The 21,627-nt window shown below is 55.4% G+C and overlaps 1 protein-coding gene across 14 annotated transcripts in view; it reads left to right on the top strand.

The window, feature by feature from the left end:
• Nucleotides 1–21,627, top strand: part of LOC122370935 (formin-binding protein 1-like) — a 45,265-nt gene that overhangs the window by 8,609 nt on the left and 15,029 nt on the right. For 8 of the 14 annotated variants that reach the window (XM_043346898.1, XM_043346893.1, XM_043346900.1 and 5 more), the window contains 2 exons: nucleotides 9,040–9,187; nucleotides 19,412–19,516. In XM_043346898.1, the coding sequence (XP_043202833.1) occupies nucleotides 9,040–9,187; nucleotides 19,412–19,516 (253 nt within the window). Of the gene's footprint in view, nucleotides 1–9,030; nucleotides 9,188–19,411; nucleotides 19,517–21,627 lie in introns of all 14 variants that reach the window. The other 6 variants (XM_043346888.1, XM_043346889.1, XM_043346897.1 and 3 more) reach the window with 1 other exon arrangement.

Below are 21,627 nucleotides of genomic sequence, written 5' to 3'. Positions count from 1 at the left end.
GTCCTTTCGGCCACACCCTCTATCGTCCCGCGCCGCCCTGCCGTCCCCGCTGACAGAACTGAGCCCGTGTGCCGCGATACGACACTAGCCGCGCGGGCGCCAACCGATAGTACTCCGGCGCCCCTCCCCCGTCCGGCACAAGGCTGCCACAGGACGGCGATAACCCGACCAACAACAAAAATACCCTCGCCTGAGTGCCGGCGCAAATAAAGCAGCGCAATGCCTTCCACCCAGGGCAAACTTGTCAAGTAGACAAATAATGCGAGGAGTCTAGGACGGGTCGGAGTTTTCCCATATCCGGGGGCGCGGTGATCGACATGGGTCTGTAGTGGCATGACTCAAATGTATATCGCCGGTGTCCCAGTCGACCTGACTCGGCACTGGCCGCCAGCTCAGCGCTCTTGCTCTATGTCGGGCAGGGACCGGGCAGTCGGTACAGACCGTCAGCGGTGTCTCACGCACTGACTCATTCACGGTCACCGGCATCCAGCCGTCACCGCGCCCCGGCCCCGGCGGCACTGCACGGAACGCCCACCTCCGGCGCAGCGGTAGCGGAGGTGGCACAGGGGGTCGTGGGGGGGGGGGGGTGGATGTCGGAAGTCGGTGTCCCGCTTCAGCTCAGTCCACCCCAGGTGCTGGAATACTCCCCAGTACCCCCGGCTACTCCCCAGCAGCCGCGGACTCGGTCCGGGCGGAATGACGGGCTAACGCGCTGTGTCGGCTAGCGAGGCGTGATGGCTCCCAGGACTTCTGCAATCTGCATATCTACCTGTAAGGACCGCGGCCACAGGTCTGTCGCAGGGTAACCGTCACCGTTGGCAGGCGCAGTATAACCATCACCGTTGGCAGTTGCAGTGGGACTGTCACCGGCCGTGGCGGGCCCCGGGTGACTGTCCCAGTGTGACTGTCGCCGGTGGCGGGCCCCGGGTGACTGTTGCCGGCGGAGTGGGGCGGTGGCGCGGCGGGCTCACCTCCGTCCGCCGGCAGTGATTTAAATCCTCCGACTGACCGGTCTCAGTCCGGGGCCGGGCCCGTCGTCTCAGCCCGGCCAGCTCGGGTTGTGAGACACGCCACTCTGCTGCAGCAGGTCAGGCCCACGCGCCGGATCACCCTATAGCACGGCCAGGTCGAGGACTGTAGTGTCCGATTGTGTGTGTGTGTGCGGGGGTGTGGGAGGCCCTGCGGACAAGGACAGTGGCCGACGGCCGACAGTGGCCAAGGACAGTGGCCGACACTCCGTGAGGACGGACACCGGAGTGCCGTGGGCGGCCGGCTGGCTGCAGCTAACCGCTCCCACCGTGCCACGCCGCCGGCTGGAGACGCCTCCCCGAGGGGCGGGATCCCGGACCGCTGTGGAGTGGATGCTCTCAGCGGCCGGCGCATTGCACAGTACCGTACCGCGCTGTACCGCATCCTATCGTACCATACTGTAACTGCCGTGGTGTACCGTAGCGGGTGGCGATTATGTCCTGGTAGGTGCAGGTCACCATCCTTCCCGTCCATATCACGGGCGGTAGGTACATATCATGTACCGCCCGTGTTCATATTGTTATCCGGTATAGGCCACGGCCGCGGAGGATCGAATGGTATATGTACAGTAGGTCTACTAAAAAAGTCCCCCGCTCCAGAGGCGGCCGGCCGGCCGAACCCCCGGATTCCAGCCCCGACTCTATTGCGCAGGCCGCGGCAGTGACACGGGTCAGGTCGCAGCGCCCGACGAGTGGGTCAGTTGGCGGCGGCCGGCCGTGGAGTGAGGACGCCGTGTGTGGGGCGCAGAGATGCCGCAGTGCAGAGGAGGGGAAGATAGTGACTCTGCACGATGCCGGAAACGATGCCTTTGTGATCTAAATTAAACACCTGCACTGCAGTGCATATCCTCTCTTGCCCCGTTCCTATTATATCATAATCCTTCAATAATCCGTAATGACCATTCAACGCAAGCAAGCAAACAAAACAACCCGTTTAGTAGCGACATCATCTCGGATAAAAAAGCGACAGTGATGATTAGAATTGACTTTGCACGAGGGCAAGCCGAGGGGTATATATGTATCATATGCCGAGTATTTTATTCCCATCTAGCAAAATCAGATTGGGGATCTTGTCCAACAAGTCAGCGGCCGTTCTAGACACAGATAAATGCTTTGTTTTCGGTCGCATCATTATCTGCAATAATTCGAAGCGAGGTTTAACCCTCGCCGGCCGAGAAGAAGGGGTGGGTGCCGCCACCATGTATTTTTTTGCGGTAGCTCAAAGCACACTGATGATAGAAGGCTGACATTTCATATGCCTTACATTTGATTCAAGCTGGATCATTTGAAATCAACCACGTTTTCATGTCAGGTCACTTAACTATGACGTCTTAAGTAAACCTCTGCAGACTGCACGGTTGTCGGTTATAAAATGATGCAATTCCGTAATGCACTTAGTGTCATATAAGCATAATGGGAAAATATGGAAACTGTTAATTTGGCGTCGGAAATGAGCTAAAACTATACCTCACGCACATGAAATCGTGACTTCATACATTCTTGGCAAGGTTTAGTGCTTCACTTTTGCATTGTTCACCTTGCGTGACGGAGTGCTCGTCAATAGGAGTGCCCGTCAATAGCTACCGATCAAAATGAGCTAGCCAGTCGGGACAGCCATCAATGGACTCTGCAAGACTGGTCGAATCAAATGTTATGCAGCATGTCCTCCTTTCAAAAGCTTTGTGACCTGTGTTGCCCTAACATGACATTGACCTAAACATCCTAAATTGCTTCACCTAAGCAAAAAAGCATATAAATCGACGCGTCTGAGAACAGAAAACACGATTGTATCGAAATGACGATAATGCGACCTTTTTTTGCGAAGTTATTCACCAAAAACCGACCCAATGCCTTGGGGCCCTTGACCTGCCCTAAGAGGTCACTGATATTTTAAAATGGGGTGACAGTCGCTGCGTCACGTAACGACGCAAGCGCTCGTTTTTTTCCGCGAGGCTCTAACAATTAGCTCAATTATAGGAGCTAAACATGGAGTTGGGGAATCGCTCCCTTCTCACTCACTATTTGGCCGGGATAGTGTTTGTAATTATTGTTAAAATCTAACATTTTAAGATTTCAAATGATCCATTTTTCCCGCCCAAGTCTTTCAATTCAAGGTCACCAGGTCACGTCAAGTGACCTTACCTCAAGGAAAGTTCCTGTGCTCATCATATCTAAATACATCGCTTTAGAACCTTCAGCGATTTCAATGGGCAACAGTATATGTATTTGAAACGTTTATTTTGCAAGTTTGACATTGCTGACAGAAAGGTCGGGTCAATTTTGAGATCGCTAAATTCAATGGGAGAAAGTTGAACTGCGCTTTTTTTTGACGGAACACATAATAAACACTCTGAAAACATGTGGTGCCTGATGAGATACAATACTGAATGAGAAAATTGTTTGTTTTGTCGTGAGCCATCTTTTTCGGTCTGAGAAGGCCCTTGCAGAGCTATGACATAACTATGCTCTGGTGTAGTAATTTGGTTGTGCGAGCCAGCGACAGTGATCTGCGGACTCCGGAAGCGTGGCTGTTCCCGTGGGACGATTGCCCTGTCGGGACGGTCAAGCCGTCTCCCCAACGGTCACCCGAAGAGGGTTATGCGTCTTGGAATGGAACCGACATCAACTACAGGTTGGCTGGTGGGGTGACCTCCAGTCCAGAGAGGGAAGCATGAAGACTAGGGGCGATGCGGATTGGTTTTTCCTGAGGATAGTGAGGACGGAAGGAATCTAGCACCCTTGACCCTTCCTTATATTGAATGTATCTCAGGCTGTTAAATCTCCTAAGCGTTTCTTTTTCTCGACATCGTCAAGGTGTCATTATTAAAAATATGAAATCCGGGAGGATAAATTAAATATAGAAATTGTGGCCAGCAGAACATTATCAGTTGCGTTCAACATGCTCGTAAGCATGATCACACACCCAGCTTACACATGAGCCATGTAATAAATATTTTTGATAGACATGCTTAAGTTATGAAATCATCTAAAGTGTTTGTAAAGTTTCACGATACGGATCTAATATCCTGCTATCCATCATGACCATTTCTGGTCAGGTCATGTCTTTGATCATTGGCCAAATTCTTCCAAATGACCTCCCTCGCCGGCAAAGGGAGGGAGGGTTGATGCAACCCCCCCCCCCCCCCCCTAAGGTTTTTCGCGAATAACTCGCGTAAAAAGCGGCCGATCGCGACGAAACTTTCAGTACCCGCGATTTGATAAATTTTACACCTACCCTGAAAATTTCATGACCCTGACCCAAATGACCTTTGACCATCTGAATCACCTGAAGGTCAGGTCAGGTCATTGACCTTTGGTGACCTCGGTTCACTTTTTCGAGTTTTACATGTTTCCACGCTAGTTTTTGGAGCTGAATTCGAATTTAGCAACAATTTGAACATTTACGAAGTAGTTTTGGTGCCTTCGTAACATGTTACGAAGCTGTCAGAGGCGGATGACAGGTATTACGAATACCCGTCGTGACCCCTACCGGTTGACCTGACCTGACCTGAACCGACCTGGTCTAAATGCTTTAAGACATCATCTCTGATAAAACTAACACGATATTCGTGATCAGCACCCCGGAAAACCCCATAGCAGCCACACTTTACGACTTTCTAACAGGTCCCCATTTTCCCGATTATCGGGTCATTGACCTGACCTGGAAGGTCACCCGATGACCTAGGACCTTAAAATTGGGTATCATCGGCTTCCTCTCGTGACGGGCAACACGCTCGTTTTTTCCGCGAAGCTCTAGCTCAATCAGGGGCCAAGCGCGGGTGGGGTCGTGCCACCCCCCCCCCCCCTGTGCCGTCGAAGGATGCAAAATAGCCTGTGCCGGCGAGGGTTAAAGATCAACTTTTGATTCATTCGAAGCGTTTTGATAAGAGGAACACGAGGCTGGTAAAATTAATTTCATGCAAGTTTAGCTTAAAACTTTTAGTGTTTGTGGAAAAGCAATTGGTTTTCTCATAATACCGATGGTGGCAGTTGCTGTTATTTAAGTGCTAAGCCGTTGACCTTAATTAAATCTTACAATATTATTCAGACATAGCGGTAAACGAGCTGCTTGTTGTGTTAGGTTAGGCTCTTTCGGTCGATTTCAGAGTGGGAAGGATGACAACAATTAGGGGGAGACAGGGGGCCTGGGCGGGAGTCCTGAGCCTCATGCTCCGCTGGGGCCGAGCCTATCACGTGGGTTGGATTGCCCTGACACATGGATAGCCCTGGGCGGTGTTTCACAGTCCCGCGCTGCAGCACGCTGCGCTGCGCTGCCATGCATTGTAGCGGCGGTTGATATGAATTCGGCTCCACGCTAGTGTTACGAGCTTCCGAGTCTGTTGATGTTTCCATGGAAATTGGAAACCCAATGCACCGGTGCGCACAACGCACCCTGTCCAAGCAAAATTTTACCATCGATGACCTCTGGTGACATGACCTTTTGCTCTGAACCGATCTAAAATTGGCTGAAGTATTATTATTCTTTTTGCTACTTTCGACGCTACTTCGAATACCACTTAAATGCCCAAATTAGAAGAGATAGACATTTTGTTTTTCTCACAGACAATGACAATACAAAAACAATGCAATAAGACCAGACGTTTCGACAACAAAGTGCCTTCGTCAGTGGAAAACAAGATATAGGCTTTACATCGATAAAAAATATAGATTTTTTTTATATTTTTTATCTTCTATATTTTTTTATCGATGTAAAGCCTATATCTTGTTTTCCGTTGACGAAGGCACTTTGTTGTCGAAACGTCTGGACTTATTACATTGTTTTTGTATTGTTATAGTCTGTGAGAAAAACTAAATGCCCAAAGCTGAGTTATAAGAATGATGCTCAATCCCCATTTCCCCTCCAACAGGGCGCGAGAGTCTAGGCATTCCTGTGGGGCACAGGCTAACAATGACTATCTTATAAGCATTGTGGCCATGAACATCTACTGCCATTCTTTAACACCGATTTCGCTGCGCTGAGCGGTGGCCGTCTCGTTTGTTGGATTCTACAGCTGGCTGGCGGAAAGCGTTACCGGCCGCCCGTCCACCGCCCGCGGGCCGGACCGAGCGGTCCCGCTGACCCTACCTGACCTGAGCCCGGCGCGATATGGGACGGGCAGACGGGGGTTCGGCTCAGCGAAGGCAGCGCCCACTGGTGCTGGGGACTTTTTAATAGACCTACTGTACGTAGATTGTAGACTAGACGCACCGACCGTCCGGTGCCGACCAGGGTTGGCAGGGGTTGCAAAAACTGGTTTTTGCCAGTGGTTTTAACCGGTTTAAACCGGCTGGCAGAAACCCCGGTGGCAAAAAACTGGCAAAAACTGGCAAAAAATCAGATGGCCAAACCTACAACTTTTCTAGTTAGGAATGGATTTGAAATGTACAGAAATGCTTTTAATGCATTTCTGGTAGTTATATAGATGCACTTAACATTCTGAAGTTGCCTCATTACTTATCCCTGCTTAAAATGTCTATGCAATTATGCATGTCGGTAGACATCCACAACGGAATGTATTTCCATGTAAGGGGAGAGTGGGACAAGGCGGCCTCGGTAAGTAGGGTGTCATGCGGTGCCGTGCGCATATCAATGGCAGATGCCTCTTCGCACTTCTGATTGTGCAGGACTCACCCAGTCACCCTTGCATTGGCTCATTTATTACCCCCAAAAGACATCTTACTAGCTCCTTATGGATAGCCCATGAAAATGTTTCTGAGTTAGGTATGAAACATTTCAGTGGTCAATGTCACTTCTGTTTGAAAGCATAAAGCTTTCACCAAATTCTCCTTAAAATGTTTCCTGTTCAAAATCATGTCTAGGCATAGCATTGTGATATTCTGAGTTTTTGCCAGTTTTTGCCACTTTTTGCCGGTTAAAACCGGTTTAAACCGGCAAATGGCATAAACTAGTTTTTGCCGGCAAAAATGCCAACCCTGGTGCCGACATAGACCACGGACCGAGCGATACTAAATCACCGGCTGTCCGGCGCAGACATAGGTCACGGACCGAGCGATACTAAACCACCGGCCGTCCGGGCCACGGACCGAGCGATACTAAACCACCGGCCGTCCGGGCCACACCATGGACCGAGCGATACGAAACCACCGCCCGTCCAGTGCAGGCATAGGTCACGGACCGAGCGATACTAAACCACCGGCCGTCCAGCGCAGACATAGACCACGGGCCGGCCGGGACTGAGCCGCCGGCCGCTGCCCACCGCGCCGGCCCGAAAAAAGCCGACTGGTCACACGGGTACGGAAACGCTCGTGAGCCGGCGGCGGCAGTGGCTTCCGAGGACGGCCGGTAGCCGCGGCGCTGGCCACGGCGCGGCTGCGGGCGCCCGGTCCGCTGCCCAGCCGCCCGGCCCCGGTGGCGCCCGGTGTCCGGTCAGCCTGCCGGGATCAGCCGGGAGCCGGTGGCTGTGCACCGTGCACCCTGCACTGTGCAAGTGGACAGCCTGACCCGGCGGTACGGCTTCACCGTGCAACGAGCGGGGCGGGGCTGAGTGCCGGTGTCCGGAGACTCCTGGCCGGGCGGCGGGCCGGGGTGCCTTTACTCGGCTAGGCCACGGCGCCTCACAGGACGGGCTACGGCGCCGCACGGGGCGGGCCGCGGCGCCTCAGTGGGCGGGCCGCGGCCGTGGCCGAGTCTGTGAGAGAGAGTAGCGCGCGGGCTGACCCTGATCGCCGGCACCGTTAGCTGCCGCCGAGCCGCGCTGGACGCTGGACGCCGCCACCGAGCAGTGCTGACGCTGCCACTGACTGCAGTGCTGCCGCCGCCACCGCGGTCGGCTGAAGCCCGGCCGCTGGTCAGGCCGCTGCCGCTCTGCTACATGTATTCCCCGAATTTAGATCAGCAAATGGCATCCAGAACAGAACGCGGAAGATCGGAGCGGCCGCGTTCTGTAGCCTTTTACTAGGCTATCGATCATCGCTAATGCGACTGTCAACAATGTTCTGTTGATAGTAGGTATGACACTTCCTTTAGTGTCTGCTGATTTTAGATTGGGTATCTTGTCATGTGTCACTCGCAGTCCTTTTCCGCCGGGCCGAGGTGCTGCAGAGCCGACTGGGTATTGTTTGTTGTGCCGGTGCCGTCCACGTCAGCATCGGTTCGCCGGTCGGTCAGCAGAGGTGGTCCGTCAGCGCCACCCTCTAGCCAGTCTATCAGCAGAGGTGGTCCGTCAGCGCGGTCCGCCAGCGGTGGCCTGTCAGCGCGGTCCGCCGCCCGGCCGGTCAGCAGAGGTGGCCTGCGCCCGCTCCGGACCCGTGTCGCGCGGTGTAGATTCGACACCCATTGTCTCCCGGTATGGTCCGGCGCGCCTTCCCCGCCCCGCCGGACGGCTCAGCGCCGCGGAAGGAAAACGGTTGGAACCGGCCGCCGCGGGGCCACCGCCGCCCGACCGGCGAGCCGAGCGGGCCGCCGCCGGTGTTTATATTGATGTCTCTCGAGCGCGCACGGTAATGGGACAGTGATTAGACGGCGCCTTCCACCGGCGCGGGCCGATGAGCTCCGTCAGGAACATTAGACTGAAACACCTCGCCACATCACATCGGTGTAAGAGTGAGAATGTTTGCCACAACAGGTATTGGTAGTATTGCCTGGGGACACCACCTGCTCGGGTTGCGGGGATACCGCTTTGGTGACCGGTCGCCCACTGGTCCGGTGACCGGTCACATATTGGTGTTGTGCCCGGTCTTACACCGGCCTGGGGACCGGTCACACGCTGGTTTGGTCCGTTATGCTGTAATCTTTACGGTGTTGGCCTATGGTATCGATTGTTAGACCGTGCTGTGCTGCGCCGGCCTGTGATACCCTTTGCTTATCTTTGGTGGCCTGTTGTGTTGTGCGCTGACGTTTGGTGACCTCCAGTTTCTGGTGACCTGTGCCCACCTTTAGTGACCTGCCATGACCTATACCTCCCTGGGCCGACCTGCGTCGGTCGGTACTGCTGTACGCTGACCTCTGCTGACGTTTGTTGACCTACTGTGACCGGTGTTGGCGCGGCAGGTTCTCGGTACAGTCGGCCTACCGGCGGCTGCTCGCCGAGGTGGGAGACCTGGCCGGACAGCACGAGGTGGTGGCCGAACAGCTGGCAGACAGCGTAGCCGCCGACATCAGCGCCGAGGTCAAGACACTCAAGGAGGAGCGCAAACGGGTCAGTCAGTCGGTGGGGGACAGAGGGGGGGTCGCCAGCGGCAGAGCACTGTCACCGCCCGCCGCACACCGAGGGCAGACAGGCACCGAGGCTCCGACAGGAGACTTTAGTACACAGACACGGACAGTCGGTGTCCCCGACAGGAGACTTTAGTACACAGACACGGACAGTCGGTGTCCCCGACAGACAGTCACCGAGGCTGCGACAGGAGACTTTAGTACACAGACACGGACAGTCGGTGTCCCCGACAGACAGTCACCGAGGCTGCGACAGGAGACTTTAGTACACAGACACGGACAGTCGGTGTCCCCGACAGACAGTCACCGAGGCTGCGACAGGAGACATTAGTACACAGACACGGACAGTCGGTGTTCCCGACAGACAGTCACCGAGGCTGCGACAGGAGACATTAGTACACAGACACGGACAGTCGGTGTCCCTGGCAGACAGCAGACATGTCCGTCCCCTTCCCTGGCTGACTCGTTCTGTCGCCGGTCTGCCTGTGATGTGTGCTCTGTCGGCGCTGCCGCCGCCGGCTGCTGGCAGACAGACGATGTGGAGCGGCCCGGCGGCCGGCCGGGTGACCGCAGTCTCGGCGGCGGCGACCGGAGGTCGACGGTGCTGCAACGGGTCGAGCCCTCCGACCCGGCTGGCACACCGCACCGCGGCCGGCGCCCCTCTGCTCCGTCCGTCACTCTCCCGCCCCGCTCTCTAACCAGCCAGCGAGCGGCGACAGACAGACAGACAGACAGACAGACAGACAGACAGACAGACAGACAGACAGACAGACAGACAGACAGACAGACAGACAGACAGACAGACAGACAGACAGACAGACAGACAGACAGACAGACAGACAGACAGACAGACAGACAGGACAGGACAGGACAGGACAGGACAGGACAGGACAGGACAGGACAGGACAGGACAGGACAGGACAGGACAGGACAGGACAGGACAGGACAGGACAGGACAGGACAGGACAGGACAGGACAGGACAGGACAGGACAGGACAGGACAGGACAGGACAGGACAGGACAGGACAGGACAGGACAGGACAGGACAGGACAGGACGGACGGACGGACGGACGGGCAGTCAGACTGGCAGACTAGCAGACTGGCAGACGCAGACACTAGACAGGCAGGCAGACGCAGGCAGGCAGACTGGCAGACTGGCAGACGCAGACACTAGACAGGCAGGCAGACGCAGGCAGGCAGACAGACACAGGGCGACACAGGCCGACACAGGCAGACAGACAGACAGACAGACAGACGGCTCTGATCTGGTCTGCTGTGCCGTATCCTGGTTTATCATAACATTTAGTGTTTGTACCTGTCCCACCTTGCAGTATTTCTTATCATTTTCTTGTAATTGGTTGTTTAGCGCGTTTTTCGCTACATTTGGCACTGACTGGCACTGGCGGATTTTGTACCGATCTCCTCGCATGTCCACGGTCGAATGTCATCACCGTGTGTCCCCGCATTGCCCTGCGCCCTGACTGGCCGAGTGTTCAGCCAGCCTGTGTTGACCTGTGACCCTGTCCGCCCGGCGAGATGTCTCGCTCTGTCCAGTGGTGGTCCCTCTCAGCCCCGTGTTGTCCTGTGGTGCGGTGTCTAACTGTGTTCTGTACTGTGAGAGTGTCTCCTGTGCTGTCCTGTGGTGCGGTGTCTAACTGTGTTCTGTACCGTGCTGTCCTGTGGTGCGGTGTCTAACTGTGTTCTGTACTGTGAGAGTGTCTCCCGTGCTGTCCTGTGGTGCGGTGTCTAACTGTGTTCTGTACCGTGCTGTCCTGTGGTGCGGTGTCTAACTGTGTTCTGTACTGTGCTGTCCTGTGGTGCGGTGTCTAACTGTGTTCTGTACTGTGCTGTCCTGTGGTGCGGTGTCTAACTGTGTTCTGTACTGTGAGAGTGTCTCCCGTGCTGTCCTGTGGTGCGGTGTCTAACTGTGTTCTGTACTGTGAGAGTGTCTCCTGTGCTGTCCTGTGGTGCGGTGTCTAACTGTGTTCTGTACTGTGAGAGTGTCTCCCGTGCTGTCCTGTGGTGCGGTGTCTAACTGTGTTCTGTACCGTGCTGTCCTGTGGTGCGGTGTCTAACTGTGTTCTGTACTGTGAGAGTGTCTCCTGTGCTGTCCTGTGGTGCGGTGTCTAACTGTGTTCTGTACTGTGAGAGTGTCTCCTGTGCTGTCCTGTGGTGCGGTGTCTAACTGTGTTCTGTACTGTGAGAGTGTCTCCTGTGCTGTCCTGTGGTGCGGTGTCTAACTGTGTTCTGTACTGTGCTGTCCTGTGGTGCGGTGTCTAACTGTATGTTCTGTACTGTGAGAGTGTCTCCCGTGCTGTCCTGTGGTGCGGTGTCTAACTGTATGTTCTGTACTGTGAGAGTGTCTCCCGTGCTGTCCTGTGGTGCGGTGTCTAACTGTGTTCTGTACTGTGAGAGTGTCTCCCGTGCTGTCCTGTGGTGCGGTGTCTAACTGTGTTCTGTACCGTGCTGTCCTGTGGTGCGGTGTCTAACTGTGTTCTGTACTGTGAGAGTGTCTCCCGTGCTGTCCTGTGGTGCGGTGTCTAACTGTATGTTCTGTACTGTGAGAGTGTCTCCCGTGCTGTCCTGTGACGCGGGTGTCTAACTGTGTTCTGTACTGTGCTGTGCCGTGACGCGGTATCTAACTGTATGTTCTGTACTGTGAGAGTGTCTCCCGTGCTGTCCTGTGGTGCGGTATCTAACTGTATGTTCTGTACTGTGAGAGTGTCTCCCGTGCTGTCCTGTGGTGCGGTGTCTAACTGTGTTCTGTACTGTGCTGTCCTGTGGTGCGGTGTCTAACTGTGTTCTGTACTGTGCTGTCCTGTGGTGCGGTGTCTAACTGTGTTCTGTACTGTGAGAGTGTCTCCCGTGCTGTCCTGTGGTGCGGTGTCTAACTGTGTTCTGTACTGTGAGAGTGTCTCCCGTGCTGTCCTGTGGTGCGGTGTCTAACTGTGTTCTGTACCGTGCTGTCCTGTGGTGCGGTGTCTAACTGTGTTCTGTACTGTGAGAGTGTCTCCCGTGCTGTCCTGTGGTGCGGTGTCTAACTGTGTTCTGTACTGTGAGAGTGTCTCCCGTGCTGTCCTGTGGTGCGGTGTCTAACTGTGTTCTGTACCGTGCTGTCCTGAGACGCGGTATCTAACTGTATGTTCTGTACTGTGAGAGTGTCTCCCGTGCTGTCCTGTGGTGCGGTGTCTAACTGTGTTCTGTACCGTGCTGTCCTGTGGTGCGGTGTCTAACTGTGTTCTGTACTGTGAGAGTGTCTCCCGTGCTGTCCTGTGGTGCGGTGTCTAACTGTGTTCTGTACTGTGAGAGTGTCTCCCGTGCTGTCCTGTGGTGCGGTGTCTAACTGTGTTCTGTACTGTGCTGTCCTGAGACGCGGTATCTAACTGTATGTTCTGTACTGTGAGAGTGTCTCCCGTGCTGTCCTGTGGTGCGGTGTCTAACTGTGTTCTGTACCGTGCTGTCCTGTGGTGCGGTGTCTAACTGTGTTCTGTACTGTGAGAGTGTCTCCCGTGCTGTCCTGTGGTGCGGTGTCTAACTGTGTTCTGTACTGTGAGAGTGTCTCCCGTGCTGTCCTGTGGTGCGGTGTCTAACTGTGTTCTGTACTGTGCTGTCCTGAGACGCGGTATCTAACTGTATGTTCTGTACTGTGAGAGTGTCTCCCGTGCTGTCCTGTGGTGCGGTGTCTAACTGTGTTCTGTACCGTGCTGTCCTGTGGTGCGGTGTCTAACTGTGTTCTGTACTGTGAGAGTGTCTCCCGTGCTGTCCTGTGGTGCGGTGTCTAACTGTGTTCTGTACTGTGAGAGTGTCTCCCGTGCTGTCCTGTGGTGCGGTGTCTAACTGTGTTCTGTACCGTGCTGTCCTGTGGTGCGGTGTCTAACTGTGTTCTGTACTGTGAGAGTGTCTCCCGTGCTGTCCTGTGGTGCGGTGTCTAACTGTGTTCTGTACTGTGAGAGTGTCTCCCGTGCTGTCCTGTGGTGCGGTGTCTAACTGTGTTCTGTACCGTGCTGTCCTGTGGTGCGGTGTCTAACTGTGTTCTGTACTGTGAGAGTGTCTCCCGTGCTGTCCTGTGGTGCGGTGTCTAACTGTGTTCTGTACTGTGAGAGTGTCTCCCGTGCTGTCCTGTGGTGCGGTGTCTAACTGTGTTCTGTACCGTGCTGTCCTGTGGTGCGGTGTCTAACTGTGTTCTGTACTGTGAGAGTGTCTCCCGTGCTGTCCTGTGGTGCGGTGTCTAACTGTGTTCTGTACTGTGAGAGTGTCTCCCGTGCTGTCCTGTGGTGCGGTGTCTAACTGTGTTCTGTACTGTGAGAGTGTCTCCCGTGCTGTCCTGTGGTGCGGTATCTAACTGTGTTCTGTACTGTGCTGTCCTGTGGTGCGGTGTCTAACTGTGTTCTGTACTGTGAGAGTGTCTCCCGTGCTGTCCTGTGGTGCGGTGTCTAACTGTGTTCTGTACTGTGAGAGTGTCTCCCGTGCTGTCCTGTGGTGCGGTATCTAACTGTGTTCTGTACTGTGCTGTCCTGTGGTGCGGTGTCTAACTGTGTTCTGTACTGTGAGAGTGTCTCCCGTGCTGTCCTGTGGTGCGGTGTCTAACTGTGTTCTGTACTGTGAGAGTGTCTCCCGTGCTGTCCTGTGGTGCGGTATCTAACTGTGTTCTGTACCGTGCTGTCCTGTGGTGCGGTGTCTAACTGTGTTCTGTACTGTGAGAGTGTCTCCCGTGCTGTCCTGTGGTGCGGTGTCTAACTGTGTTCTGTACTGTGAGAGTGTCTCCCGTGCTGTCCTGTGGTGCGGTGTCTAACTGTGTTCTGTACCGTGCTGTCCTGTGGTGCGGTGTCTAACTGTGTTCTGTACTGTGAGAGTGTCTCCCGTGCTGTCCTGTGGTGCGGTGTCTAACTGTGTTCTGTACTGTGAGAGTGTCTCCCGTGCTGTCCTGTGGTGCGGTGTCTAACTGTGTTCTGTACCGTGCTGTCCTGTGGTGCGGTGTCTAACTGTGTTCTGTACTGTGAGAGTGTCTCCCGTGCTGTCCTGTGGTGCGGTGTCTAACTGTGTTCTGTACTGTGAGAGTGTCTCCCGTGCTGTCCTGTGGTGCGGTGTCTAACTGTGTTCTGTACCGTGCTGTCCTGTGGTGCGGTGTCTAACTGTGTTCTGTACTGTGAGAGTGTCTCCCGTGCTGTCCTGTGGTGCGGTGTCTAACTGTGTTCTGTACTGTGAGAGTGTCTCCCGTGCTGTCCTGTGGTGCGGTGTCTAACTGTGTTCTGTACTGTGAGAGTGTCTCCCGTGCTGTCCTGTGGTGCGGTATCTAACTGTGTTCTGTACTGTGCTGTCCTGTGGTGCGGTGTCTAACTGTGTTCTGTACTGTGAGAGTGTCTCCCGTGCTGTCCTGTGGTGCGGTGTCTAACTGTGTTCTGTACTGTGAGAGTGTCTCCCGTGCTGTCCTGTGGTGCGGTATCTAACTGTGTTCTGTACTGTGCTGTCCTGTGGTGCGGTGTCTAACTGTGTTCTGTACTGTGAGAGTGTCTCCCGTGCTGTCCTGTGGTGCGGTGTCTAACTGTGTTCTGTACTGTGAGAGTGTCTCCCGTGCTGTCCTGTGGTGCGGTATCTAACTGTGTTCTGTACTGTGCTGTCCTGTGGTGCGGTGTCTAACTGTGTTCTGTACTGTGAGAGTGTCTCCCGTGCTGTCCTGTGGTGCGGTGTCTAACTGTATGTTCTGTACTGTGCTGTCCTGTGGTGCGGTGTCTAACTGTGTTCTGTACTGTGCTGTCCTGTGGTGCGGTGTCTAACTGTATGTTCTGTACTGTGCTGTCCTGTGGTGCGGTGTCTAACTGTGTTCTGTACTGTGAGAGTGTCTCCCGTGCTGTCCTGTGGTGCGGTGTCTAACTGTGTTCTGTACTGTGAGAGTGTCTCCCGTGCTGTCCTGTGGTGCGGTGTCTAACTGTGTTCTGTACTGTGAGAGTGTCTCCCGTGCTGTCCTGTGGTGCGGTGTCTAACTGTGTTCTGTACTGTGCTGTCCTGTGGTGCGGTGTCTAACTGTGTTCTGTACTGTGAGAGTGTCTCCCGTGCTGTCCTGTGGTGCGGTGTCTAACTGTGTTCTGTACTGTGAGAGTGTCTCCCGTGCTGTCCTGTGGTGCGGTGTCTAACTGTGTTCTGTACTGTGAGAGTGTCTCCCGTGCTGTCCTGTGGTGCGGTATCTAACTGTGTTCTGTACTGTGCTGTCCTGTGGTGCGGTGTCTAACTGTGTTCTGTACTGTGAGAGTGTCTCCCGTGCTGTCCTGTGGTGCGGTGTCTAACTGTGTTCTGTACTGTGAGAGTGTCTCCCGTGCTGTCCTGTGGTGCGGTATCTAACTGTGTTCTGTACTGTGCTGTCCTGTGGTGCGGTGTCTAACTGTGTTCTGTACTGTGAGAGTGTCTCCCGTGCTGTCCTGTGGTGCGGTGTCTAACTGTGTTCTGTACTGTGAGAGTGTCTCCCGTGCTGTCCTGTGGTGCGGTATCTAACTGTGTTCTGTACTGTGCTGTCCTGTGGTGCGGTGTCTAACTGTGTTCTGTACTGTGAGAGTGTCTCCCGTGCTGTCCTGTGGTGCGGTGTCTAACTGTATGTTCTGTACTGTGCTGTCCTGTGGTGCGGTGTCTAACTGTGTTCTGTACTGTGCTGTCCTGTGGTGCGGTGTCTAACTGTATGTTCTGTACTGTGCTGTCCTGTGGTGCGGTGTCTAACTGTGTTCTGTACTGTGAGAGTGTCTCCCGTGCTGTCCTGTGGTGCGGTGTCTAACTGTGTTCTGTACTGTGAGAGTGTCTCCCGTGCTGTCCTGTGGTGCGGTGTCTAACTGTGTTCTGTACTGTGAGAGTGTCTCCCGTGCTGTCCTGTGGTGCGGTATCTAACTGTGTTCTGTACTGTGCTGTCCTGTGGTGCGGTGTCTAACTGTGTTCTGTACTGTGAGAGTGTCTCCCGTGCTGTCCTGTGGTGCGGTGTCTAACTGTGTTCTGTACTGTGAGAGTGTCTCCCGTGCTGTCCTGTGGTGCGGTATCTAACTGTGTTCTGTACTGTGCTGTCCTGTGGTGCGGTGTCTAACTGTGTTCTGTACTGTGAGAGTGTCTCCCGTGCTGTCCTGTGGTGCGGTGTCTAACTGTGTTCTGTACTGTGAGAGTGTCTCCCGTGCTGTCCTGTGGTGCGGTATCTAACTGTGTTCTGTACTGTGCTGTCCTGTGGTGCGGTGTCTAACTGTGTTCTGTACTGTGAGAGTGTCTCCCGTGCTGTCCTGTGGTGCGGTGTCTAACTGTGTTCTGTACTGTGAGAGTGTCTCCCGTGCTGTCCTGTGAGCGGGTGTCTAACTGTGTTCTGTACTGTGCTGTCCTGTGGTGCGGTATCTAACTGTATGTTCTGTACTGTGAGAGTGTCTCCCGTGCTGTCCTGTGGTGCGGTGTCTAACTGTATGTTCTGTACTGTGAGAGTGTCTCCCGTGCTGTCCTGTGAGCGGGTGTCTAACTGTATGTTCTGTACTGTGAGAGTGTCTCCCGTGCTGTCCTGTGGTGCGGTGTCTAACTGTATGTTCTGTACTGTGCTGTCCTGAGACGCGGTATCTAACTGTATGTTCTGTACTGTGAGAGTGTCTCCCGTGCTGTCCTGTGGTGCGGTGTCTAACTGTATGTTCTGTACTGTGAGAGTGTCTCCCGTGCTGTCCTGTGAGCGGGTGTCTAACTGTATGTTCTGTACTGTGAGAGTGTCTCCCGTGCTGTCCTGTGGTGCGGTGTCTAACTGTATGTTCTGTACTGTGCTGTCCTGAGACGCGGTATCTAACTGTATGTTCTGTACTGTGCTGTCCTGTGGTGCGGTGTCTAACTGTATGTTCTGTACTGTGCTGTCCTGTGGTGCGGTGTCTAACTGTATGTTCTGTACTGTGCTGTCCTGTGGTGCGGTGTCTAACTGTATGTTCTGTACTGTGCTGTCCTGTGGTGCGGTGTCTAACTGTATGTTCTGTACTGTGCTGTCCTGTGGTGCGGTGTCTAACTGTATGTTCTGTACTGTGCTGTCCTGTGGTGCGGTGTCTAACTGTATGTTCTGTACTGTGCTGTCCTGTGGTGCGGTGTCTAACTGTATGTTCTGTACTGTGCTGTCCTGTGGTGCGGTGTCTAACTGTATGTTCTGTACTGTGCTGTCCTGTGGTGCGGTGTCTAACTGTATGTTCTGTACTGTGCTGTCCTGTGGTGCGGTGTCTAACTGTATGTTCTGTACTGTGCTGTCCTGTGGTGCGGTGTCTAACTGTATGTTCTGTACTGTGCTGTCCTGTGGTGCGGTGTCTAACTGTATGTTCTGTACTGTGCTGTCCTGTGGTGCGGTGTCTAACTGTATGTTCTGTACTGTGCTGTCCTGTGGTGCGGTGTCTAACTGTATGTTCTGTACTGTGCTGTCCTGTGGTGCGGTGTCTAACTGTATGTTCTGTACTGTGCTGTCCTGTGGTGCGGTGTCTAACTGTATGTTCTGTACTGTGCTGTCCTGTGGTGCGGTGTCTAACTGTATGTTCTGTACTGTGCTGTCCTGTGGTGCGGTGTCTAACTGTATGTTCTGTACTGTGCTGTCCTGTGGTGCGGTGTCTAACTGTATGTTCTGTACTGTGCTGTCCTGTGGTGCGGTGTCTAACTGTATGTTCTGTACTGTGCTGTCCTGTGGTGCGGTGTCTAACTGTATGTTCTGTACTGTGCTGTCCTGTGGTGCGGTGTCTAACTGTGTTCTGTACTGTGCTGTCCTGTGACGCGGGTGTCTAACTGTGTTCTGTACTGTGCTGTCCTGTGGTGCGGTGTCTAACTGTATGTTCTGTACTGTGCTGTCCTGTGGTGCGGTGTCTAACTGTGTTCTGTACTGTGCTGTCCTGTGACGCGGGTGTCTAACTGTATGTTCTGTACTGTGCTGTCCTGTGGTGCGGTGTCTAACTGTGTTCTGTGCTGTGAGAGTGTCTCCCGTGCTGTCCTGAGACGCGGTATCTAACTGTATGTTCTGTACTGTGAGAGTGTCTCCCGTGCTGTCCTGAGACGCGGTGTCTAACTGTGTTCTGTGCTGTGAGAGTGTCTCCCGTGCTGTCCTGTGGTGCGGTGTCTAACTGTGTTCTGTACTGTGCTGTCCTGAGACGCGGTATCTAACTGTATGTTCTGTACTGTGAGAGTGTCTCCCGTGCTGTCCTGAGACGCGGTGTCTAACTGTGTTCTGTACTGTGAGAGTGTCTCCCGTGCTGTCCTGTGGTGCGGTGTCTAACTGTGTTCTGTACTGTGCTGTCCTGAGACGCGGTATCTAACTGTATGTTCTGTACTGTGAGAGTGTCTCCCGTGCTGTCCTGAGACGCGGTGTCTAACTGTGTTCTGTACTGTGCTGTCCTGTGGTGCGGTGTCTAACTGTATGTTCTGTACTGTGCTGTCCTGTGAGCGGGTATCTAACTGTATGTTCTGTACTGTGCTGTCCTGTGAGCGGGTATCTAACTGTATGTTCTGTACTGTGCTGTCCTGTGAGCGGGTATCTAACTGTATGTTCTGTACTGTGCTGTCCTGTGGTGCGGTGTCTAACTGTGTTCTGTACTGTGCTGTCCTGTGAGCGGGTATCTAACTGTATGTTCTGTACTGTGCTGTCCTGTGAGCGGGTGTCTAACTGTATGTTCTGTACTGTGCTGTCCTGTGGTGCGGTGTCTAACTGTGTTCTGTACTGTGAGAGTGTCTCCCGTGCTGTCCTGTGGTGCGGTGTCTAACTGTGTTCTGTACTGTGAGAGTGTCTCCCGTGCTGTCCTGTGAGCGGGTGTCTAAACTCTAATGTATGTTCTGTACTGTGAGAGTGTCTCCCGTGCTGTCCTGAGACGCGGTATCTAACTGTATGTTCTGTACTGTGAGAGTGTCTCCCGTGCTGTCCTGAGACGCGGTATCTAACTGTATGTTCTGTACTGTGAGAGTGTCTCCCGTGCTGTCCTGTGAGCGGGTGTCTAACTGTATGTTCTGTACTGTGCTGTGCCGTGACGCGGTGTCTAACTGTATGTTCTGTACTGTGAGAGTGTCTCCCGTGCTGTCCTGAGACGCGGTATCTAACTGTATGTTCTGTACTGTGAGAGTGTCTCCCGTGTTGTCCTGTGACCGGGTGTCTAACTGTATGTTCTGTGCTGTGAGACTGTCTGTGCTGTGCCGGTTGTCCCGTGTTGTCCTGTGACCGGTCTGTAACTGTATGTTCTGTTCCCGACCCACCAGATGCTGCAGGAGGGTAACCGGCTGGTGGTGCAGCTGCAGGCACAGCGGCTCCAGCTCGACAAGTCCAAAAAGAACTACGAAAAGGCCTTCCGCGAGGCGGAAAAGGTACTGAATAGGAGGGAGGAGGAGGATACTTAATGAGAGCGAGGGAGGAAGAGGGAGGATACTGAACGGGAGGGAGGGAGAGGGAGGAGGAGGAAAGGCGGAAAGGTAGTTACGGTACGGGAGGGAGGGACAGGGAGGGAGACTAGCGGCCGACTGATGCACGATAGACCGTGTCAGCCGGCCGGGCCGATGGAATTGCATCCGTCTCGTCTCTGATAAAATTGCCTAGGAATGTGATGCCGGTCGAGTTATTTCGGTGATGGCCTATTGCGCTAATCAATAGCTAATGTCTTACAGGGTCATTGACTTGGGCCAACTTAGCGCCACTATGTCCCTCTTTCGATCCAACATTTTCGTCAAACACAGAGGTAGTGGCTGTGCGTCAGTATCCCTGCGTTCCGATCCACTCTTTGTCGTATCCGCCAGTCCCTTTGCTGGTGTGCTTTTTGTTCATCTATCGCCCCAGTGACCTTTGTGCCCCCTTCCATCTGCTCTGACCGGTCTGCCGTCCGAGCGGCGTTGCTTAACCACCGGTGGGTGCCCCCTCCCCCTCCCGGAACCGCCCGGGGGTGGTGACTCCCCCCGGCTCGCGGTCGGCTGGCCCGGACTGGTGGTCAGTGCCCCAGTCCCAGCGCCCAGTATTGCAATGCTCTGTGTGCCCGTCCCGGTCTGTGGCCGTCCGGCTAATCGGCGCTACATCCGGCGCGGCGTGACGCCACAGTCGGCCGGCGCCGCCAGCACGTGCCACTGCGACACCCTCCCCTCCTCTCCTCCCCCTCCTCTCTCCTCTCCCCTCCTCCCTCCTCTCCCCTGTCCTCTCGGCCGCCGCCGCCCCCGGCCGGCCCCCGGCCCCCGCTACCGCCCGGGCCCCGCCTCTGACGGGGCAGCGGCCGGCGCGGTGGCAGCGATGATGTCTGGCCGACATACGCTGCTGCGTGAGAGCGCAGACCGTGATCCCGAACAGTCGATGGACCGGGTACGGTGTGGTCAGTAGGCGGGCTCGGTGTGGACGGGACACAGCGTGCCCGTAGTGTGCAGTCGCAGCCCGCCGGCCGGTCGGCCCGAGTCGGCGGGCCGCTGCCGTGTGCCGATGACGCGGCCGACCACGCTGCAGCCAAGGCCGCCGGCCCGGCCCGGTCCGGCGCGGCGCGGTCGACTTTCCTGGCCGCGCCGCGCCTCCCCGCCGGCCGGTCTGCCGCCGGTCCGCCGGCCTATCCGCTCCGTGCTGTGCGCGCCGCCCCGGCACGGCACACGAGCGACCGGCCGCGGCGGCGGCGCTCCCGTTTTTGCGCCGTGTTTATGAGAATTGAATGATGACCTGCTCTGTACGGCCGGCCGCCGACCGGCGCCCCTCCCCCCCCCTCGGTGGGGCACGAGACGCCGTTTTCCGGCTGCACTTGGGTCCTGTGTTTGCTGCATTGCAGATTTTCCTCCCAGTCAACTGAGTGTGCAGCCCGGTAAAAATAGCCTTGATCTAGCGGCGTATGATGGGGCTGGCGGCGTCGGGGCCCGCCAGCCGCCGCGCGGCCGATCGGGGGCGGGTGGGGGTGGGGGGGAGGCCGTTCCGGTGCGGACTGCCGGCACTCGGCACCAACCCGCCGCAGCCCGTCTCTGCTCTCCTCTGCTGCCCGTCACCCGCCGTCCGCGGCTTTGTTTTGCCGTGCTCGGTCGGCCGGCCGTGCTGCGATCGGTCGGAGGACGCGGCCAGTCAGTCGGGGTCGAACTGACGTCACTCGTAGCGGCGCGCCGACGACGACCGGCGGTTTTGTGCACGGCCTCTCGTAAAAACAGCGCCGGCCCGATCTGGAGCGGTCGCTGGCTGAGCGCGCCCTGCCTTTTTGCGGCAGAACTGCGCGGCGCCGGCTGGCGATGGCTCCGAGTCAGGACTTTCCTCTGTCCTGGTCAGGCCGCTCAGTTCCTCTGCCAGTCGGAGACTGCTGAATGCCGCTGCTTGTTAGAGGCCGCTGAAACCCTCCGCTAGTCAGAGGGCTGCCCGTACCCGCCGCTAGTCAGAGGTGGCTGGAGCCCTCCGCTAGTCAGAGGCTGCTCGAACCATCCGCTAGTCAGAGGTGACTGGAACCCTCCGCTAGTCAGAGGTGGCTGGAACCCTC

The sequence above is a fragment of the Amphibalanus amphitrite genome, unplaced genomic scaffold (assembly GCF_019059575.1).
Source record: "Amphibalanus amphitrite isolate SeventyFive unplaced genomic scaffold, NRLGWU_Aamphi_draft 001186F_arrow, whole genome shotgun sequence".
NCBI classification, from domain to species: domain Eukaryota; kingdom Metazoa; phylum Arthropoda; class Thecostraca; order Balanomorpha; family Balanidae; genus Amphibalanus; species Amphibalanus amphitrite.
The sequence above is the reverse complement of the archived record's forward strand: the minus strand, read 5'-3'. Positions and strand labels throughout refer to the sequence as shown.